Here is a 24,081-nt window from a genome sequence, read left to right as displayed (position 1 = left end):
GTGAGTTTCACTCTTGTTGCCCAGGCTGGTTTACAGTGGCATGATATCAGCTCACTGCAACCTCTGCCTCCCAGGTTCAAGCGATTCTCCTGCCTCGGCCTCCCGAATATATGGGATTACAGATGCCCACCACCATTCTCAGCTAATATTTTTTATATTTTTGATAGAGATGGGGTTTCGTCATGTTGGCCAGGCTGGTCTTGAACTCCTGACCGTTCAAGACGGGAGTCCAAACTCCCGTCTCGGCCTCCCAAAGTGCTGTGACAACAGGCACGAGCCACCACACCCAGTCGAGAGAGAGGATTCTTAATGGTAGAGCCGGATTCAGATATCAAGCTTTTTGACAGGGGGTCCTTTCTACTCTAGACAATTAGTATCCAATAATTAATCAAATAAATAAAATTAATTTAAAAATGGGTTTCAAAGATTGGTAAAGGGACCCAGATGTAACAAAAGATATTATTAAGACAACTTTGGGAAAATATGCGCTAAGTATTATCAATTCTAATTCTATAATATCTTTCAAATAAGTTACTTTCCTTCGCTCCATTACCACAGCCACAATCTTATTTAATCTTCATTACTGTTTTCCTAGATCATATCCAAATGGCATTCCCCATCTCTACCTTCTCTTTATACTAACTTCTGCCAAATTCATATCTTATGAGACAGTCTGCTCCTATTACTGCCCTTCAATGGATTTCAATAGTCAACAATAGAAAATTCAAATTCCTTAGCTTAAGATTCAATTCAACAATTACACATTAAGCATTTACTATATGATTTACTATCTAATTAGCTACTCCCCTACTCCCTGTTATAGTGTTAGATCCATGAGGGCAAGAGTTTATAGTTGTTGTTCACTGATATACCCCAAGAATCTGGAATAGTTTAATAATCCTTGGCACAAGCAGGTTATTCAGTAAGTATCTGTTGAGTGAATGAGTGAGGTGCTCTGAGGGATTAAAAGATAAGACATAATATCTGACTTTCAAAGATTAATAAACTAGGACCTAAATACACACAAACATACTTATAATTATGAAATGACCACATGATGTAGTTGTGATCATTAACTAAAGTACACAGAAAGTGAAATGGAAAGACATCTTTCCACCATTATTTCCTACTATTTCATTTTAATTACTAAGTACTTCGGCCACTTTGAAATAACCCCCCTTGCATGTACTTGTTACAAGCTTTTCTACATCTGTCAATGCCCAAAGTCTTCCTTAGATTATGATCCTTACTTCCTATAAAAGACTATCACATACAATAAGCTCTCTGAGACTCAGGTCAAATGCTTGTTTTTTTTTTTTTTCTTATGGAAGGAAGGTACAAGTAAATGTATTATATGGTAGAATACATCCATAAGAAAATAAAATGTTTGCCAGTAACCTTATTTCTGCATAGTTCTTCATGGTTTATAAAGTAGAAAAAAGATCAGTAGAAAAGAAGCCATTTCAATCATTCTATTTATCAAAATATAAGTCACATCTCCACAGACAGGATTGGATAAATATGTATTAAATATCAGGCACCATATTAGGAACTAGAATTACAGACACAATGCCTTCTGAAAAGAGTTTCGAAAGACCAAACTGTCAAGAATGACTGGTGATGGGCTGGTATTAAAGATCAAGATAAATTTTCTCAAGAAAATATTAAGGCATGTTCTATATCCAGTCTCAATGTTGTTTTAGGAAATAGAATCTGCTAAGAAAAACATACGGTCATCATGAAACCCAATCATCCCATAGACAGATTTTTTTGGATAAACATAGAATTTAATCCTTTTGAAAAGCTTGAAACCTGTATTTGTCCCTCAAGCTTCTCAAAAAAAAGTATCAAAGAACTGAAGCTCACCAAATCACGGCATGCAATGAGATGCCAGACCAGACATTCCTCATGATTACTTCCTTACCCCTCTCTAGTTCTGTTTTCTTACACATTGTTACATTTATTTCTTACTATATAAACCTCTAATTTTAGTTGGTCAGAGAGATGGATTTGAGACTGATCAAAGCCTTTTTCTACGGCAATAATCATTGTCTCAGTGATTGGCTTTCTGGGCAGCAAGCAGCAGGACCTAGACTGAATCCCTGGTGATTCAGTAACAATCATATAGTCTTGACTCCTAAATCTGATTTCTAGAAAGCTGCCTCATTAATGCATATGAGTTGTTTCGGCCCTCCTTTTGAAGGTGGAAATTTAGTGACTGTTCTTTTAAAATTTTTAAGAAAAAAATAAGGTAAATCATAAAGGTCGTCAAAATAAACATACTCTAAATATAAAACAATTGATGCCTACTCATATGGCATATGAAAATCACTCTGTGGGATGAAATTAAAATAGTTCTAATTTTTTACTATCTAAAGAGCACTTATAACCATTCCAGAGGGAAAGATACATCAATCAAAAATGTTTTAATTAATATAGCAAATATAATAATGTAAAATGGTAGATACATTTGAGCAAAATAAGGTTTCAATTTTTGTAATAGTCATGAATAAATTAATATTTCTACTAAAGGAATTTAAATAAAATTACATTGCTTATTCATTCAAATACATTCCTTTTCTTAAAAAAAAACAGTTCATGGGGATCAATTCTACATTTGGAAGAGACTCCCGCTAGACAGAAAAGTGATGTATTGAAATTGAAGTAGTTTTCAATTTAGGTAGAATAAATTGAAGGCACATCTTGTTTTTTAAAAAAATCTAAAACCAAGTAATATAAAGTAGGCTAAAGTCTCAAAGTTTCATTGGTAGAAACACTGATAATCAGACCAGAGCTCCCTAGATGATGAAACTTTTTACTTGAAATGAATAGAAAGATCAATGTAACAATTTTAACTTTCATGTATTAAACCATCGCTTCTTTTTCTTCAGTACCCACTTTTGATTTGTGCTGTTATTAATTGTTGGTAGTAATTTGTCATTTGTAATATCTCTGCTTTGGATTGCCATAAATTTCATTGACAAAATAATTAATTTTTTGATGTTTGACAAATAAAATACAAATATACAGAAGACAAAAGTTTAAAATACGCTCTGATTGATGTTAAAGATATTCAGCACAAAAAATATTAGCACAAGTATTTGTAAGATGTGCTATGATCAAACGTAGGTAGGTCATGACTGTGAATACTGGGTGTCTAAACTGTATGGTAGGTTGTTGTTTGTTTTTTAATTGTACATGAGAACCAATTTCACGAAAGCCTATTGCTCTATTCCCAGAAAATACTTAGAAAGTAAAATGCCTGAAGGGAATAAAACTATTCTCCTCTATCCAAACAATGAAATCATACCATTTGTAAAACTGGAGATTTCTGATTTTGAGAAATGGTGGATATAAAAACAGTCTATACAAAAAATAAATACTACAAGGAGAGTATTCCATTTCATGCCAATAAACTAAACACCAACAATGTAAAAACACACCTTAATTCTAATTCTTTTTAACAGTAGTCTTACTAGTTTTATATGCCAACCACTATACTTTGTATAGAACAGTTTTAACATGCTAAATTCAATTTTAACAATAATCCTAGTTAGAGAACTTAGAAAACCAGAGGGATTTTAGCACTAAATCTAAATTAGCATAAGCATTTAACAAACTTCTTAATTTATCACATGTATCACCAAGAGGGGAATTGTCAATTATGCATATATGGAATTATATCATTACAGTGCAGCTTTGGGACAGTTAATCATGAACCTTCAAGAATCATGAATAACTAGTGAACATTTGGCAATCTGAGAGCAATCACATAAACAAGAAGGGTAATCGCATCAGAACAAGAAAGGCTTCAGAGAAGCTTGCAGGCAGCGACCCATCCTATCTCTAATGATTGAGCCAAAAAAGAAAAAAAAATAATAAATGGACAGACACACATTAATATTCAATTCTTTTCTCTGCTGAAGGTCTCATAGCGAAGGGCCTGTCCACTGATTAGGACATTTAACTCTCAACCACTGGCACTTTCTTTGTTAACAATAGAATGGTGACAAGTAATTAGTATACATTATCTTCTAACAGGGAAACAGTGAATTCTAAATAATGTGCCACCCATACAAGACAGCTGCATTATACTCAAGGTAGAATTTCATTTATGCAATTATTGACAACATGAGATTGATTAATCAAATACTATATGCTGACAAAATACTCTCTATTAAAGGGGGTCAGAAGGTAAGACTTCACTATGGCTTTACCTCAGCTATTGTTACAGAATCGGGACACAGCGTGTGAACCAAATGATTTGCCAACATGAGGTAGGTCAAGGCATCTTCATCTACTTGTAGTCCAAAATATTCACTGTAATCACCCGAGAAACCTTGGCCTTAGAAAAAGAAAATCAATATGGATATATTATGTTAACAAGCAAGTCTTAACTCTGCACAAATACATCCACCAATTAGTTTGTTTATATGAATTGTTATTGTAGAAGTTTAATGATAACATAAGCATCAGCAAATATACTTAGAAAAGTACTACATGTCAACATTCAGAGTTCAGACAATTCTGCAAATCAATTTTGTCTGACAAATGCACACGCATGAGAAAAACAAAGCACTTTAAAGATTTAATTTAATTTTAGCTAAATTATATGGCTAATAAATTATATGGGAATTCTAAATATCAACTAATTGTCAATACATTTTCTGTCACATTAAGATGTTAATGTTAGTTTGTATTAGATCCCTTTGAGGTAAGGAAAAGAAAATAGGAAAACCATCATAAAATTGAGACATAATATTTATATTATTTCAAACATGCACTTCAATTTATGTAATATGGAGTTCCCTATGATAAAGAGATTATATATTCTCAAACTTCCTCCTACCTCCTCTTCTCCCACGTCCTAACTTTGGTTGGTTATAGTATATTTCACTTACTTGGATTATACCATTTACTTTCTATTCTTTCAGTAATTTACTCTTATTGTTATAATAAAATCAAATTTGTGCTCCATATCAGCCTTTTACCCTGTTTCTCTACATCTAAGTTCTATTGATTTTTTTTTTCTCAGTTTGCCGGATTCTATCACTGAGGGATATTTTCAAGTATAATTATGGAAGTCTTATTCTTCAAGTTCTTTCATGTTTATATTTCAGCAGTAATATAACTACCAAGTTTCTCATTTTTGTTTGATGCTGTCATTCTTTAATTTTAAAATATTTAATTGACAAATAAAAATTGTATATATTCAAGGTTTCCAAGGTACTGATTTGATATTGGTATACATTGTGTACTGATTACTATACTCAAATTGACACATCCGTCACCACCCATAGTTACCACGTGTGTGTGTGCGCGTGTGTGTGTGTGTGTTAAGGATACTTAAAGTTGGCTCTCATCAAATACCAAGTAATATTATTAACTATAGTTACATTAGATTCCGCATAGCTTATGCACCTTAAAACAAAAGTGTGCCCTTTGACCAACATCTCTCCATTTCCTCCACTCCTCAGCCCCTGGCAACCATCATTCAACTAGCAAATGTTTGAGTCATACTTTGTAAGAATTTGGCAGACATCACCTCTGCAAATAGAATACTGTGAGTCCAACCATTTTTTTTTCATGCATGCAAGTAAATTGCAGGTAAATTCATCACCTCCTGATACATTTCTCTTTATTCCTGAGTTTATACATCAAATACTGTGTCTTGATATTAATTGCCTTATCTCAACTTTTCTGGTATTCTATTTGATCTCCTGCTGTGCGGTTTCAGGGATTTTGTTTGTTGCTTTCTCTGTCATTCCAAGGAAGAAAAAAATGTTAAATAACTCAGAATGTTTTTCTTCAACCATTTCTTGGATTCTGTATCTATAAAAAGCACATCCCATATCCATAAACTTTGGTTCATTCCTCTAATACCACAAATCCCTGGAATATACTCCTCTTTCAGTGAGGTAGTTTCTGCAGGGGCACGTAGGTGTTTAAATCTAGGAAAAGATTTTTCTGAACTTTTGCCATGCTTGCCTTTGCATACCGTAAGTCAGCTTTCCCGAAACTGGGAAATGGATATCAATAAAATCTGCTGTTTTACAGCTTCAACTTCTTTCCTAGGAACATTTCAAGCGGGCAGCATCATGAGTAAAATCAAGCAGTAGCACACTTTGAATGTTTAGCTTCTTTCCTTGGCAGTCACTTTTCAAGATTTACAGTCACGTTTTTCACCTCCTTTTTTTTTTTTTTTCTGTTTATTGCTAGTGAATATTTGGCCATTAAAAAATAATAATTGGCTGGGTGTGGTGGCTCACTCCTGCAATCCCAGCACTTTGGGAGGCCAAGGCGGGCGGATCACCCGAGGTCAGGAGTTTGAGACCAACCTAGCCAACATGGTGAAACCCCGTCTCTACTAAAAAAATACAAAAATTAGCCGGGTGTGATGACAGGCCTCTGTAATCCCAGCAACTCGGGAGGCTAGGCAGGAGAATTGCTTGAACCCGAGAGTTGGAGTTTGCAGTGATCTGAGTTCACACCACTGCACTCCAGCCTGGGCAACAGAACAAGACGCTGTCTCAAGAATAATAATAATAATAATTGTTCCCATGTCATCTATTGAGGGATTAACATTCTGTGATTCTACTTCTTTGTACAACTTTTAAACTGAGAGTATGATAAATTAATTTCAAATTAATTTATAATTTAATTTTAACCAGGTAAATCTACAATTAAAATACATATTTTATTCAATGTGTAATATGTAAAAACCTATGCATTCACAACTGTTCTCATCTATTATTTTTTATTTTCATTGGAAGTGCTGTAGTGTTCACATCCTGATAGTGTTATAATAAATGGTTTCCTCAAAAAAATTTTAAGCTACACACGAATGATAGCATATTCAGTAGATATATTCCAAAGGAAATGATTACCTTTTGTTTACTTATAAAATGTACTTATAATCTACCTCTTGCCAAAATGGGATAATAAATTACTACAGAGAGAGCATATGTAATGGAACTAATAAAAATCAAGACACCAGTAATGGCTATTGCAGCTTCTGCAATTAACCCCCAACCTGATTATATCAGGTTACCTACCCACTCCATGGTGATGATAAAGCATGGATGTAACACCATCAAAACGAAATCCATCAAAGCGATATTCTTCCAGCCACCATCTTATGTTTGACAGAAGGAATCTTAAAACTTCCCAGCTAAAATATAAGAGAAATATGTATTTAAGCAAAATGTAAAGAGCATTTTCCTTAACTGTTATAAATGTTTGCTATTAACTAAAATTATAGGGCTCTATCTTAAGAATCATAATGTTCAAGAAACATAACATATATAAAAGTCACAAAACTGACAAGAATCTCAGTTGGTTGATGAAACTCATTCTAAAAGGAAAAATTATTAATTTTTATAGTCCACAAAGTCACTTAATATCTAAGAAAATTTAGGGAAAACATTTTTTAACATGAACTCCAAAACCAGAGACCCTGTCTTATTCAATGTTGTGTTCTCAGCAACCGGAAAAGTGATTACTACACAGTAGTGCTCAAAAAAAGCAAAGGAATAAAATCTATTACCAATCTCTGAATTTTTAAAAAGGCTTTTCATATAATGTAACCATAATTATGTGATTTTTCTCCTTTCAGAAAATGCATTTTCATTATCAGTAGAAAAAGTACTTTCAATGACTTTTTGCTTAAAATATTTCCTCATGCTACAATTTCAAACAGATATGATTCAGAATAAAAAGTAAAAGATAAAAACAGAAAATTAACCACATGGTAAGCAATATTACATGGACTAGACTGCTGTTTCGTGGAGGTAAAAAAAAAAAGAAAACCTAATTACCAAAAACCACATGTGTAATAAAGTACAAAGTTTTACGAGTTTAAGAGTCCTACATCCATAAAAAGAGAAGGAAAACAAAGAAACTGTATAACTCAATTAAAAACACCACGCGAAACAAGTCTGTTTTGGACAATTGAAAAGAAGCCATCATCAATTAGTATTTTCTTTAGTCATATAGTTATGGTGGAGTTCTCTATCTTACTATAACTGTGGTTTTAAGACTGTAATACCTCATTTAGTTTAATGACAAGCCTCTGTAATAGTGTACACAAATCTTCACCCCAGTTGAAATTTATGTATTTTTAAAACCTTCCATGTATTAAAGAACAATCCGACATACATGAAGATTAAGTCATCAAAATTAACTTCAGAATTGTAAATCCAAACTCTGGGGAAAGATGAGTGTTGTTAGTAATTAACTGTTTTAAATAAGTTACTTTGAGTTTTGACAACTTACTAAGTTAAAAAAAAAAAAGAAAAGAAAAGAAATCCAAGCAATCTAATAGATACAAAAAGGAGACAGGAGGTTCAAGATTTTAAGGTTAAGCAACCTTGAAGGTAGTATTTGCTTATGGTTCTATAATTGCACATTCATACGGTTTAAGGGGGAAATCCTGTTTAACAGAAGAAATGAATAGAAACAAGGAGATATACTAGAACTATGTAAGATCAAAATCACTCTATTTTGCATAGGAGTTTTCATTACCATATTGTTTATAGTTTTCTTATAATTAATAAATTTTATTTTTCAGAGTTTTAGATTCACAGCAAAATTGAAAGGAAGATACAGAGAGTTCCCTGTCCCCAAGCATATATCTATATATTGTAACAAGTTCGCTATATGAGAATTTCAGAAAGAAGACTTGAATAAAATTGCATACAAATAATCCTTTGAAAATAGTTTTTTGAAAAGAATATACTCTTCTAAGTAAAGGGAAAAATAAGTGAATTATATTGCAATTCAGTGAAAAACAGAAGAGGCAAAGGATGTGAACTTGATCATTGAAAAGAAAGAATTGCCTAGTGTCACAGCAGGAAAGTCAAAGGTAATGAAAGTCCTGTTGATTCCTTTTACTACAATATTTAATCTATTCTATTCTTGACCAAAACAGGAGATAAACTGTGTTTAAAATATTAAAATAAAAAGATACATTGGGGAATAACTATGTTAGTAGACAGATTCTTGGCGTGTATGAACAACAAAAAAATTCCTGTGATAATCAGAAAAGAAACAATAGTGACAATGGAGCACCTAATTAAAAAGTTCTCATGGGTTAAAAGCTGCATTCTATTCTTCAGATCTCTGAAATACTCTTACACATTGTCTGAAAATCACAAACAGTCTTTTAAAAACTGCTACAAGATTAAAGTGATAAATCAAATTTCTAGTGCTTTTAATTTCTTTTATATTTTATGAATCATTAATGAAACACAATAGACAAAATTTATTAAACTATCTAGAACAAAATAGTAAAGAACAAAAATCTAGAAAGTTTTATTTTTTAACCAAATATCAGGAAATAGATTTAGGAAAAGCCAATATAAAATTTAAAATTAGTAGCAGCAAGCGCAAAGCAAAAGTTAAAAGTATTAATTCTCTGGCTAAGTCGATTTTCTAAAACTAGATTATTAGTATCAGTTATGCAAAAATAACTAGTCTTATAAGGGTAACATTTTATAAATAACTAGCCTTTGTGGCATAAGCAAAAATGAACTGTCAGTTTCTAAGGATAGTAGTCTTAGTTTTGCTATGTTAAATTTTCTGCACAGAAGCACAACCTTTTGTATATAATTATAAAACACTTAGGACACATTACTGAAAAAACTTCTTCCCTAATCATTTTGTCTCATAGGTACCCACACCTCAAAATCAAGTGGAAGATCCTCAAATATACATTAAAGATCCAAGTGTGTAAGGACATCCAGCAGAGGTACCCTGTTCTGCAACCTACCCGCCAGCAGTCACATGGAGAATGAAAACACTAATCTCATACAGGAATGAATGAATTAGTTCACTGAATCTAAGATTTGTCTTTGAAATAGAGCAAGCTTAAAGAATACGTCACCAGTGAAAATACTAATTTCTGAAAGACGTTCAATATTATTTCTACTCTCATAATTTCAAAATTCAAAGCTCATAAATTCCATTTTTCCTTTTTTGGGGTGTTGAGAGAAAGAGGGGTTATGAATTATTCCAGACTATGACTGAATTAGAAATATTGTTCAGTGTTCTCTCTAGGAGTAACTGAACTGAATCACCTCAACCGAATGGTTTGCCTTGAGTCAAGAGTATGACAATGTCTGGTAAAAAGTACAATAAAAAAGGCAATTTACTTTTTCTACCTCAAAATGTCATCAAACAGCCCATAACACAGTTGATATATCCAGTTGATTAGAATCTCATAAAAATATACAGCAGAATTTAAGACACAGTTTTATTTTGGTGCGTTCCAACAGACAAGCCAGGACTTAGATTACTCCACTGACTTACAGCTTTTAAAGCCTGTCTTTACAAACCACTTACTGGCCAGAAACCTAATTTCTGAACAATTGGAGCTAGATGCTAACTTTTAGATGGTGATGTCATATATATATATATATATATATATATATATATATATATATATACACACACACATACACCTCATTGGTCACAATGAATGTGTTTAAGAAGTAACCCATTTTAGATCTTAGCTTTATATCTTAAACTAATTAACACATATATTAGAAACTAGCACTGTGTTATTTATACTGTGCATAGTCAATTGATTAGTGCACTCCAGATTTATTTTTTGGAGCAAAACAAAATCTCTAATATCCAGAAAAAAAATAATAAAAATGCAATTGACTTTCTTGTGAATCATAAACCACTAACAAAATGTTTAAATCAAAGGTGCCTAATATAGAAACTGAATACATCGATGGATAATACATACATTTAAGGATTTCTGGCAATCAAAATAATCATGATTCTAATTGGCTTAGATGTCTGAAATATTCAACCTGTAATCAAGTAATGAGGATTTATTAAGGAAATTTTGTCACATACAGATAATTCCAATATTAAGGTTTTTAGGAAATATCCCTAAATCAAAAACTGTTGATTGTCTCACATTCTACCAATAATCTTTATAATGAAATATAGACAAATTTTCTCAGTGAGCAACTATAATCAAATATAATGACATTTATTTAATGATGTTACATTTTGTAATCCAAGCTTATTTGCCTAATGTTCTATTTATTTGTGGTCCAAAAATACCTCTGAGATTTTCAAATTTGCAACTTAGTTCACTGGATGTTACTAAACCTACTAATATTGCATATTAATAAATAAGAGACATTACTAAGCAGTGGCTAAATATCAAAAAAAAATAAATGAAAAAATGATGTTCCTCTTAGATATTCCATAGGCTTTTAGGCTGAATGGGTATTAAACAGTACATCACAAAATCACGAATCGAAAACCTCATGTTTTGATCTGTGTATTTCAATTGAGGCAGTAGATTGTGAGGAAAAATAAGAAAGGTATAGAATGCCAAAAAAAGTCTTAAATTATAATAAAAATGACATATTTTTATGAAGATATTCTAAAATGTCAATGTTTAATATAATAACAGGTAACATCAAACTACCTGGTTTATTTTTTAAAATTAAAAGAATTAATCAATTTTAATTAAATTAACCAACAATTAAAAATATGTTTTGCTCATAATTTGTATAAGTTACATTACAAACTCAGCCAATTGGAATTCAGAGAAAACTTGAAATGACTGAAAAGGAATTCAAAGTCACCAAGTGTCTGCTAGCTTCCAGACCCCACCCATTACACAGCCTCATTTAATAAGGCTGTGATATGATATTTTATGGTTTGGGAAACTGAGGTTTAGAAAAGTTAAAAAACCATGTCCAGGGTCACTCAGGTAATAGGTACAGGTGCAGCTCAACCTTTTGAATCTAAAACCTCACCTCTTAACTGCAATTTTATACTCCACATTCAGCATGACTACATTAAAAATTATTTCTTGTTTTTGGTAATTGCCCTGGTACAACATCTTTTAAAACCCTGTAATTCCCACATATCCATAATTTTAATACGTGGTCATACTAGCTGTATTAATCTTCTCTAAGTCTCAGTTTTCCACAATGTAAAATGGAAGATAATTTCTGCACCCTCCTGAATGGGGATTAAATGGAATGGGTATAACGTGATGGCAGTGTTTGATATACTGCCAATCAATGAGAGTTCCTATTAAATAATAAACAAATTTTGAATATTTGTTTAACTATTACATATAAATTACATTTATGGCTGTAATATATCAATGTGTTCTATTAGTTGTGATTTTCTCATACTGAAATAAATCATAAAGATAAGCATGTTTTAGCTAACATCAAAGCTAAATAATCCCTTTTTTAAATTCAGCATTTATTTTTCCTAGAGTTTTATTTTATTTACCTATTTGTACATTCAGTATGCATTTCTTAACTACCTGCTCTGTACCAGGCACAATGCCAGGTGCTGGGGACACAGCTATGAATAGCAAATACAAAGTATCAATTTGTGTGGAGTTTAGGGTCTAACAGGAGAAACAGACATTTTACAGCTACTAACACAAACACATTTAATTACAATAGTGATGAATAATACAAAGAATAAATATGGCAGTATGAGACTGTATTGAGAGAGAAACAGTTAATGTATTCTGAGGAAGTGAAGCTAAGCTTCTCAGAAAGTGAGAGTGAAAGCTGAAGCCCATAGGATAAATTGGACAATATAACACTCATTCAAAATTATTAGAAATCACCTTACATTAGTTCAGAAAAGCCCTCAATCCACTTTTGACAGGCACAGCAGGAATATATTTTTATTACATACTAGCAGTTCACTAGTGTAGTCATTAGCATAGGACTTCCTTTAAAGATAGATTCAACAAGGTCAACAAAATCAGATTTTGTGGAAAGGTATCTATTAAATTAACCATCTGTCTTAGTTTAAGCTCCTATATCAAATTGCCATAGACAGAGTAGGTTATAAACAACAAAAACGTATTCCTCGTAGTTCTGGAGGATGGAAGTCCAAAATCAGGGTGCCAGCATGGTCAGATTCTGACGAGGGTCCTCTTACGAGTTGCAAAGTGCCCACTTCTCACTGCATCTTCTACATGGTAGAAAGAGTGTGAGGGAGCTCTCTGGGTCCCTTTTCTAAGAGCGCTAATCCCTAATCCCATCCAGAGCGTGGAGCTCTCCCAAAGGCCCCATTTCCTAATGTCATCACCTTAGAGATTAGAATTCCAACATACAAATTTCAGAGGGACAGAAACATTCAGAAATAAAAGAGAGGATGAAGAAATAAGAAAAGGACATTTTTCTTTATGTGTTAATTTTGTGTGACTGACTCCCTACATAATGCTTAACTATCTTTCTTATTTTAATCACATTTCTCCAGAATTTTTCTATTCAAAGAAAATACTTTTGAGACAGTCTTTCCAGCAGCATATATATCTAGAAACTTCCCACTCGATACTCCTTCTGTACCAAATCTCATCTTTTCTTGGCTGACTCATGCCCCAATTCTTGTCCTCTTCAGCCCAGACTCTGCTTACTGTCTGCCTGGAGAATGCATTCCTTTCCTCCTTACTCCCTGTGGCTCCTCTATTCCTAAACTAGCTATCCATCTGGTCTCTTATTCTCTTTCCTTCCATTTTCCTCTTCTAACCTCTTCTCCTCTCTCCCTTTCCTCTGTTAGCCTCTCTTCCTTCTTAAATCTTGATTGCAGAAGCAAATGTAAAAGCCTGTCAAGCAATCCTAGGAATTGCTTATAATTCATTAAATATACATATTTATATATGATTTTGCAAAAATAAAGATATCAGGTACTCTGACTTGATGAATTTCATGAGAAAATTATGTCATACTTCACTTAATGAAAATTAACTAAGCATTTTTAATATACAATGAAATAACACTGAATTAGAAGTCAAGAAAATTATGTTCTAGCCAATTTTGCAAAAATCAGTATATAAACAGATAATCTCCCTGAAAATCAGTGTGATAATTTTTAAAAACAGGGTACTAGATTATTTGATCTCCATCTTATATATTTTTATAAATTTAAATTTATTTTATTTTATTTTGAGACAGTCTCTCTCTGTCGCCCAGGCTGGAGTACAGTGGCGCGATCTTGGCTGCAACCTCTGCCTCCCAGGTTCAAGCAATTCTCTTGCCTCAGCCTCCCAAGTAGCTGGGATTACAGGCGCCCACCACCACGCCCAGCTAATTTTTTGTATTTTTAGTAGAGATGGGGTTTCACCATGTTGGCCGGGCTGGTATTGAACTTCTGACCTCAAGTGATCCACCTACCTCAGCCTCCCAGAGTGCTGGGATTACAGGCGTGAGCCACCATGCCCAGCCTATAAATTTAAATTTAAACTGAAAAATTAATTTGAGATTAACATTTCTGAGTTTTAGCATACAGACTAATTTGAATGATTTCACTATATTCTACTAGAATACAGACACAAAAGTTTATGACATTAAATGTGCCTTAGAAAATGATAGAGTTATGGCCTGAAAAAAATGACATCCACACTCAAAAATATTATAAAACCAAATTCAACCAGCAATGAATCCCACAATCTCAATTGATAGCCCAGCACAAGGTTCACAAAATCTTATTTCTTACATGAATGCCATGTGAGAGACAGTAAGAGACAAACTGGTTCATGCAAGCAAGTCCTGTTTTCCCAATGTAATCATAAATTATTGTCTAAATGTTAAGAACCATATCTTATGCCTTTTCTTTATATTAGTTTCAAACAAACTGACCTGAACTAACTTAATAATGTACATAGAAAGCTAAGACACTCACATAATAAAATATTAACTTTTTTTTTTTTTTTTTTTTGAGAAAGGGTCTCACTTTCTTGCCCAGGCTGATGTGCAGTGGCACCATCTCATCTCACTACATCCTGGACCTCCCAGGCTCAAGTTATCCTCTCACCTCAGGCCCCAAGTAGCTGGGATGACAGGAGTGCACCACGACGCCAGGCTAATTTTTGTATTTTGTGTAGAGGCGGGGTTTTGTCATGTCTCCTAACCTGGTCTTGAACTCCTGGACTCAAGCAATCTGCCCATCTCGGTCTCCCAAATTGCTGGGATTAATTTATCTTTTAAATACAACATTAACTCTGAAGCGGTAAAAATAAACAAATTGAAAAGTAATATATAAAGTTAAATAATGTTTTCATAGTCATTGGAAATGGAACTGGAAATTAAGAACAACAAAACTCTTTACTTCACTAAAATAAAGGCACATAAGCAATGATTATGATATTTTTTGGAAACCTACAAAAGTGGCATTTTCATGATGAAAACTTAAGTAAGAAATTATTTAACTGAAATGTTCAAATAATAGATTTTCCTCTTCTTTTCTTCCTTTCCCCCCGCAGCTTACAATTTCTCTTTAGAGACCTTTCATAACATGTTTAACACTATAAGAAGTAAAATCATTAAACTCTTCACTGATCATCTTTCCGTATTGTTTATTAGAAGTTTTAACACACATGGGCATTCATGCAAACATATACCTCAATTTTTTTTAAATAAAAAAAAAAATATGGCCAGGCTCTAGTGAGAGTAAGCTCATATTGGTGAATGTATGGCCTACATTGGAATAAAAATGCTTATGATTAAATATTGAAAATTTCCCCAAATGTAATATAAATCTCTGGTGACGACAACAAAAGGAAGAAACCACAAAAACATCAGTATCCTTAAGGAATCATCAGCTTCTTTTTGTTTGCTCCAGTTATAAATTTTGCATTTGCACATTGCTGCCTAGACTTTCAAAGGGTTCTGCAATGATTAATTTAACAATCTACTCATATTGCTGTAATATAACCAAAAACTTTTACATATATATAATTTATAATATCCGAATCAAGGAAAAACTAGTGGCCAAAATAGAGGTTCCAACATCCAGGCATGTTATTAATGCAGAAATGGCCAAGTGTCACCAAAATATGGCTACTTAAATACTTCTCAAGCTTGGGTGCTTTACCTCTAAAGACACACGGAAACACACATAACAGTGCATATTTATGACAGTCAATTTGACCTGATTATTTGACAGTAAAAAATCAATGTGTAAAAATTCTAATACTTACAAATATATATTGAATGCTTACTAAATAAATGGCAGGCCTTGTACTGAGTGCTTTGCATGAATTATTTCATGTAATTCCCACAATAACCCTCAAAGGTGCACATAATAATAGAGGTTGGCACACTTTTTTGTACAGAGCTAGAAAAAAACATTTTAGACTTCGTGGCCATGTAAGGTCTCAGCGTTGCAGGACTCAACTCAGTTGTGGTAGGGAGAAAGAGGACATAGGCAATGTGTAAAGGAATGGGCGTGGCTATATTTCAATAAAACGTTATTTACAAAAACAGGCAGCAGTCACACTTGGCCCACAAGCAATATCCTTTGCAGACCCCTGCAATTAAAATTCTCATTTTACCACTGTTAGTATGTAACATTCATATGCCCACACAGCTGGCCAATGAACTCCGGTCTCTTATTGCAGAATCAAAGCTGCTAACTACTACATATATTTGCTTCTTGCCAGCAATTTACACAGCTATTCCATGGTAAAATAAAAACAAATACATTCTGGAGTAAAAGGCAAACTGATATGTTTATAAAAGACAAAACAAAATATTAGAAGAAACCTTGCATTTACAATGCTAGTGATGCTCACTCTAGGAAATAAAAGTCTATGCTCCCCAAAACATCAAGATATCTGATGAAATTTAGAGAATTCAGTCTATGCTTTAAAAATGAGCTGTCTTTAAAAAGTAATATACTTTTTAAAGCTCCATGGAATCTTTTAGGGTTCTTCTTCATATATAATGACACAGAGGAATTGCTAAAACCATGCACCAGGTGCTATACATTGTCATCAATGTCCATCCCCATTTGCAAATGTACAGTGTATGGCCAGACTGAGAATAATGATTTATGTCCAGGTCAAAATCCTGCCCAGGCAGGAAGACCCTGCGCTATTTAACAAAGTCTGATTTCACTTGGAATAAAATCCAATCCACAGTCCTGGTTACAGGTCCAGTATAATCCGATCCAGTCCAATATTTCAACTACTGCCCACTAAGCACCAGCTATAGTGCCCTTTTTTCTGTTCTTGAAGAACAGACAAGCTCATTTCAGACATAGGTACTTCTTACCAGCTATACTCTCTGCCTAGAATTCTCTTCCCTTAAGTCAGACCCCAGCCAAATGTCAATTGGATGTCACGCAAATATGATCTCTTGGAGGACTTCTCCGGACACCCAGTTACTCTGCCAACCATATCACTTTCAGATATGTTTTGCTTAGCATTTATGTGATACTATGATCTTTTCTTGGTTTATTATTATTTACTTTATGTGCTATTATGTAGCATTTTTAAATTGATTATCAATCTTCCTCAATATAATAAATACATGCTGTAGATGTACAGATGTCACGTTTATTTAGTTGTTGCTGTATTCCCAGAGCCTAGCAGCTGGCCTGGTGCTTAGAAACCATACAGTAAATATTCGTAAAATGAAGAAATGAATGACACATACCACTGTTCTGCAGGCTACACCATATTGCCATTTATGGTTTTATTCACTTCATTTTGGTCAATCATGCACAGAAAAGAAAAAGTTGTTTAGACCTCACAGAAAATGATTTAAAATTCACAGTGCCTTGTTATTTTATTCAAAAAGTTTCTTTTTAGAACTGATAGTCGTTGCTGTCTAAAAATGGGGGAAAAACTATTGTTTACCTCTTCATAAAGTTTATTTAAAAAATAAATATGGCAGGCCAGGAGTGATGGCTCACACCTGTAATCCCAGCACTTGTGGGCGGATCATGAGGTCAGGAGATCAGGACCATCCTGGCCAACATGGTGAAACCCCGCCTCTACTAAAAATACAAAAATTAGCTGGGCTTAGTGGTGCACGCCTGTAATCCCAGCTACTCGGGAGTCTGAGGCAGGAGAATCACTTGAACCCAGGAGTCAGAGGTTGCAGTAAGCCGAGATTGTGCCACTGCACTCCAGCCTGACGACAGAGCGAGATTCCGTCTCAAAAACAAATAAAAACAAAAACAAAAAATAAATAAATATGGCAATTAATTCTGCTAAGTATTCATTTTGCCTTGTCATATTATTTTAATTATTTGAAATTTATGTATTTTTATCTTTAATTTCTTTTGCATATTACCTTATTTATGTAATTTTGTCAAAATGTTTCCCAGTTTAAAAATCATTTTATTTGACCTTAGTCAAGTCTAAAATGTCATCCATTATGCAATTGGTAACAATTTAATTCTTTTTTCTTAACTCTTTTCTAATTGAATTTCCCAACACTTGTTTTATTTTAATTCAACTTTTATGTTAGAATTTTCATCATTTATTACTTTTTTGTATTTGTTATTATTTTCTAAATTTTATTGTAGGACAGCATAAAAAGTATAGATAAATGAAGATCACAGATAAGAAGAGCTAGGTTTACACAAGAAATGTATGCTCCTGTTCATCTATGATTAACTGCGCATTAGCCCCATAAGTCCTTAGGACTAAATCCACTTTTACCAAAATTCATGTTGTTGTAGTCACTAAGTTGGATACTCACTGAAACTGATGCTCTCTTTCAGCATGTCAGCACGCCACTATTCATGTAACTATCAAGGGTTTTCCGGGTCAGTGTTCAACTCTCCTATGCTAAACCACTGATTTCCAATAAGAAGGAAGTTGTAACCTCAACCCTACCACCTCCTCCTCTGTCATCTCTGCTTATGAGTTATGCCATATATCAGTACTTTTGCACGAGGAAAGAAAGGGGAGGCACCATCTAGTTAAATCCACTGTGATTCTTCCATTGAAAACCCTTCTTGAGAAGTATTTTATTTAAGAAATATAAATTCTGAATGTTATTACTTGATTAAATCAGGCATTTAGGAAAGCCGCTTATTTGTGCAACACTATCTTTCTCCTTTTCAGAAAAGCCCTCCTAAATTACATTTTCAAAACCTCTTTCAACCTTCACTAAAGGTCACGGAATACGTTTGTGATATTTGCTATTTCACTGACATGTAGAACTGTCATTGTGAACACTTCCCACAACATTATTCAAAGACCCCCAAACAATACATACATGAGATAATCACTGTCAGTTATGATATGTCTGTTAACTCCTTAAGATGATTCCCTCTCCCCTTTGGCTGCTGGCAGTCTGTATGCTGGGATAAAGAAAAGAAAACTATCCTTTATTGGGAATCTATATGTGTCCGGTGCTTTATCCATATAATCATATTTAATTTTCTCACTACACTTTTGGTAGGGTAGAGGGGAGGCAAAATCTTTACCTTTACCTGTTTAGGGTATCCAGCTGGGTCTGAGAGTTAGATTGACATAAGACAGATTAACAGGAGAAAAGCATACAAATTTATGTAATATAAAAGCCTTCATAAGGAAATGTTGACTCAAAGAAGTAGCAAAACCTGAATGCTTATAGGCTGGGTTGAACGAAGAATCACAAATACAGAAAAGTAACTAAAACAAATGGAGACACTAAAGGAAGAGTAGAGTTATTTTGAACAAGGTCTGTTTGTACAGAATCCTCTAGTCCCATCTCTGGTGATAAGAACATTTCTTTCCTCCTGGCATAAGGAGGGCAGCTCTTACATAGGAGTTACATCTGCTTTCAGGAAGAAAAAGGGGAAATGAAAGCATCCTTCTTGCGCCTGTTTTTCAAGTGCGTTTTACCGAAAACTCAAAACCAGTAATATGCCAACGTGGCCAATTTTGGGGTGACATATCCTGAACCCCTTCAAGGAGTTATTATCCTCTAATTACTAATGAAATTAGTATTATATCTGAAACAGATATTAAGTGATTTTCCAAAATCACTTGGGCAAACAAATGAAGGACTGGAACACTTGTCTACATCTGTCTGTCTCCCCACCCTCAAAAACACTGCTCAAAGCCAAAAAAAAAAAAAACTTTAAAGTTGGATTTTACTCTCAGACACGGAAAATATACCAATGATTGCAGGTAATATATTTCTATACTTCTAAAATCTTATTTTCTAATGTTTGTTCCCTAGAATTTTTGGGTTTTTGTTTGTTTTTGCTTTCTTTTGTTATTTTGCTTGTTATTGATATATTAGTGAAGTTAATAAAGCTTTGGATGTTGTCACAAGCAGCTCATAGACTTTATGGCAATCCTCCTAAACTTGCCTTTTCTAGAGCCCACTTATTCACAAATGCTCTCGTTTGATTTATACCTTCACAGAGTGTTTCACTGTTAATACTGTTGGTTGCTATTGGTCAAACCCACTTTGGAAAGAATTGTAGTATTAGAACATTTTAGTGCAGACGTTAGAGATTGCAAACATATAAATTGCTCAGAGTAGAGTCTCGTAGAGCTCAAATTTGGCACTCAGACTTGTTACTAACATAAAAATGTGACTGAAATTTATTCACAGCCAGTTACAAGAAGGATAAATGAGGAAAAAAGAGTAAAAGGGTATTAAAAATCAATAAAGGTACAAATGTGAGGAAATAATGCAATAGGCACAGAAACATGTGAACGTGTCAAGAAAATAATGGATTACACAAAAATTAGTACTGCTCTAAAGTATAAAGTCTTCTCAAAATTATCTTACTTTTCCATCTATTATGATGCCACATGTCCAGCCCATTGGTTCAAATTTTGAGTTTTTCTCTAGAGCAATAGCAGTACTAAGTCAGCAACTCTCCCTATCATCATCCAAGGATATGACCCCTTGACCTTTGATATAGCATGTTAATCAGTGAATTATTTTAAGAATCCTTTGTTTTACAGACACTTGCTAGTCTTTGGCAATAGTTTTACAATAAACTGAAAAGTATCTCTTTTAAAGTTGAAACAGTACTAAGTAGTTGAAGATAAATATGTTCTTGTGAATAAAATTTTGTCCATGTTCATAAACAAAAGGTCTACATTTGTTTCTCATAATCCATAAACACTTCATAAGACCTCTTTGAAGGTTGATTATCTTATTAAAACAGGAAAAAGAACACCATTTTTGAGAAATTGGGGGTGGCATATATATTTCTAATGTGGCTTTTGAGAGACAAGGTTTGAATATGGCCCAGGAACTTCAGAGGTACTGTCATCACAATGGCTGGCAGAAACAAAAATACCACAGCCCTCTGAAGCGCCAAGGCTTGTGGAGAACACCTGTGACTGCAGGTGGCTCTACCTGAAAAGAACTGCACCCCGTTCCTCTTCAATGGGGGGCACTGTGTTCCACAGTGGGTCAGAGGTGACCAGGGTGCTTTCAAGTTTAGTTTTATAATTTTGAAGAACTGGATTGTGAGCCCTGACAAGTTCCCAATTTAGCCCGTTAAAAACATAAAAGTGGTCGGTTTTCCCTCCTTTAACATAAACCTTCATTCACTAACTACAGCAGGAGATTTCATCTAGTGACCTTCTTTTCAAATCCAATTTAAATTAAATGATTGATTTTAAGATTTTGCCAGACATATACTGAGGCTTCAAAAAAAAAAAAGTAATCTTTATAGTACTCTCAATGGAGATTAAGTCAGGTTAGAAAAAAAAAAAATGTCACTGGAGTGGTTTTTTCCCCTGCTACCTTGTATACAAATTATTTATAGGAGTCTGGAAGATAGAACAGCACCAAATCTTAAGATACTGAAAATATTTTGACACAATTGCACTTTTCAAGTATAAAATAGCAAACAAGGATGTGGTGGATGCATTCCTGTACTGGGCAATGGCTACGAAATTTCTGACTAAAATATAATATGAAAAGTCAGAACTCATCTGGTATAGTACATTCAGTTCAGTATTCCACATTTAAGAGGGATATAGACAAATTCAGGTTTGTTAACAAATAAGAATTCAAAACCAAGTAATGCAATAGGAAAAACAACTGGGGAAAAATGGAAATACACTCTCTGGAAATAGAAGAAGGCCCAGGGCATAACACTCAAAGGCACATGATGTAGAAAAGTGATTGGATCGGCTTTGTGAGCTTCCATGGGTTACAAATTGGTAGACAGATTCTAAACTCAATATAAAAAAGAATTTCCTAATGGAGAGATCCGTCCAAATACAAAATGAGCTATCTTACAAGATCAGTTTCATTTTCTGAAGACACGCAAGGGAAAGGTGAATTAGGGATGCTAAAGAAAAGACTAAAGATTAAACTATAATATTGAGGTCCTTTCCAAGTCTAGAGTCTGAATTTTTTAGGATGAGAATTGTCTATAATTGGACAGCTCTCAAACTGATAAAGAGGGCATGTCAAAGTAAAATACTAGCATATAATGAATAGCATTAGTTAGAAGAAGAAATAAATGTAACTAAGACATAGTTTACAAATGCTTTTTTGATGAAGAGTCAGGGAATATCCAAACACAAGCAACATGACAAGTTTTTGAATTGTGAAAACCAGGATATACTGAAGAAACACGAGAAAAACCTCAAGAGAAACCATATTGGAAAAAAGCATTTTTGACATCCTGCCTAGTAAAAGCAAATACTATTACTAATCTTACTAATATGCATTAATCAGTACTAATTTAGCAGTGGTGGGAAGAAATAAACACTAGTTTAAGAACGCAAACTTTCAAATTATAGGAATATTAGAACTTTTTAGGCAGGAATGGTTCATAAGACGTTTACTTTATCAAGATTATGTATCTACTAAAATCATGCCACTCTTACTGTGTTAAATCCACGCTCATTTAAAGAAAAAAAAAAAAACCTTAAAGAAGCTCTCTGGTTCCTCATGTTGCCTCTTCCTGCTGGCTTTATTCTGCATTTGACTTCAGTGTTTCAAATCCATTCCGGATTTCCATTTGATTTCGGTGGACTTTGAAGATGGATCACCACTCTCATTAGGATGAAATTCTTTGGGAATAATTTTATTTTCAAAGTAAGGATTTTCATCAAAATAAAAATCTATCCTGTAACCTGATTTAATATCTTCAAATTCTGTCACTTCAACTCTGGTCAAATAATGCAGTGCGTCTTCGTCCTCCTCCCCAAGCAGTGCGAACACTGGTGGATGGTTGACAAATGTTGTTACCCCCAAACTTGGGATGTTGGCAATCAGTTCTGACATCTTCTGAAAAAGTGGTTGGCGGAGTTTGTTACATTTCTATTCGACTTTCAAAATCTCCTCACATTAAGTCTATTTCATTTCGTACTTCATCAATGTGTTCAATTGCTTCTTGCTGTTCTTTCTGTCCCTTCTACGGCAAGCCTGCAGGAGCAGATGTCTCCTTCGGTCCCACAGCAGGAGGTGGTCCAGAGAGCTTCTTTACCTGATTTACTGACCATTCTGATGCAGGTGTGGATGAGTTAAGAGAGTTCATCAAAGACGACATTGGCCGAAACCATTACAGTACTACTTGGTTCCTGATATGGATGATGAAGAAGGAAAAGGAGAAAAAGATGATGACGACAATGATGATGATGCAAAGGAGGACAGATTAGAAGATACTGATGAAGTAGGGGATAAGGATGAAGGTGAAGAAGATGAAGATGATGAAGGGGAGGAAAGAGAGGAGGATGAAGGAGAAGATGACTAATAGAACACTGATGGATTCTGACCTTCCTTTTTTAAAATGTTCTCCAGTCCCTGGGAGCAAGCTGCAGTCTGTTTTGTTTTGTTTTGTTTTTTCTCTTGTCCTCAGTCGCCCTGTTCTTGAGGTCTCTTTTCTCTACACCATGGTTCTCAACTTATTTTGGAGAAAATACCTTGAGCAGAACAGAATGGGAAAAGAGTCTCTACCCCTTTCTGTTCAAAATTCATTTTTATCCCTTCCTGTCTGAACTATATGGAATCAACACCACCAAGATCTGTGGGAAAAAAGAAAAAACCTGCTCCCTTCATGCTACTGGAAACTGGAGGGTGCTTCCAGGGTGCTAAGCCCCTGTGTAGTAGTGCATAGAATTCTAATTTCTTCCTCCTTTCTCTGTATACTGGGATCATAAAGCACACCGTGTCTCTATGTGAATATGAACAGTTAGCATATACCAACATGTATCTATTTTCTCTTGTTTAAAAAAAGAAAAAAAAACTTAAAAAGTGGGGTTATAGATGGTCAGCAAGGGGTGAGTTTGAGATGTTTCAGTGGGTTAAGTGGGCATTTTGACAATACGGTTTCTCCTTTGGCATGTTTAATTGTGATATCTGACAG

The 24,081-nt window shown here is 34.0% G+C and overlaps 1 protein-coding gene and 1 pseudogene across 1 annotated transcript in view; both read right to left on the bottom strand.

Moving 5' to 3' along the window:
- GBE1 (1,4-alpha-glucan branching enzyme 1) overlaps positions 1-24,081 on the bottom strand; it is a 277,012-nt gene that overhangs the window by 106,168 nt on the left and 146,763 nt on the right. Inside the window, exons 8-9 of the mRNA XM_003255144.3 lie at positions 7,056-7,171; positions 4,218-4,345 (exon numbers count right to left, since the gene is read on the bottom strand). Of these exons, the coding sequence (XP_003255192.1) occupies positions 4,218-4,345; positions 7,056-7,171 (244 nt within the window). The remainder of the gene's footprint in view (positions 1-4,217; positions 4,346-7,055; positions 7,172-24,081) is intronic.
- LOC105737951 lies at positions 22,617-23,265 on the bottom strand (annotated as a pseudogene).

This window comes from Nomascus leucogenys, chromosome 21 (assembly GCF_006542625.1).
Source record: "Nomascus leucogenys isolate Asia chromosome 21, Asia_NLE_v1, whole genome shotgun sequence".
NCBI lineage: Eukaryota > Metazoa > Chordata > Mammalia > Primates > Hylobatidae > Nomascus > Nomascus leucogenys.
The sequence above is the reverse complement of the archived record's forward strand: the minus strand, read 5'-3'. Positions and strand labels throughout refer to the sequence as shown.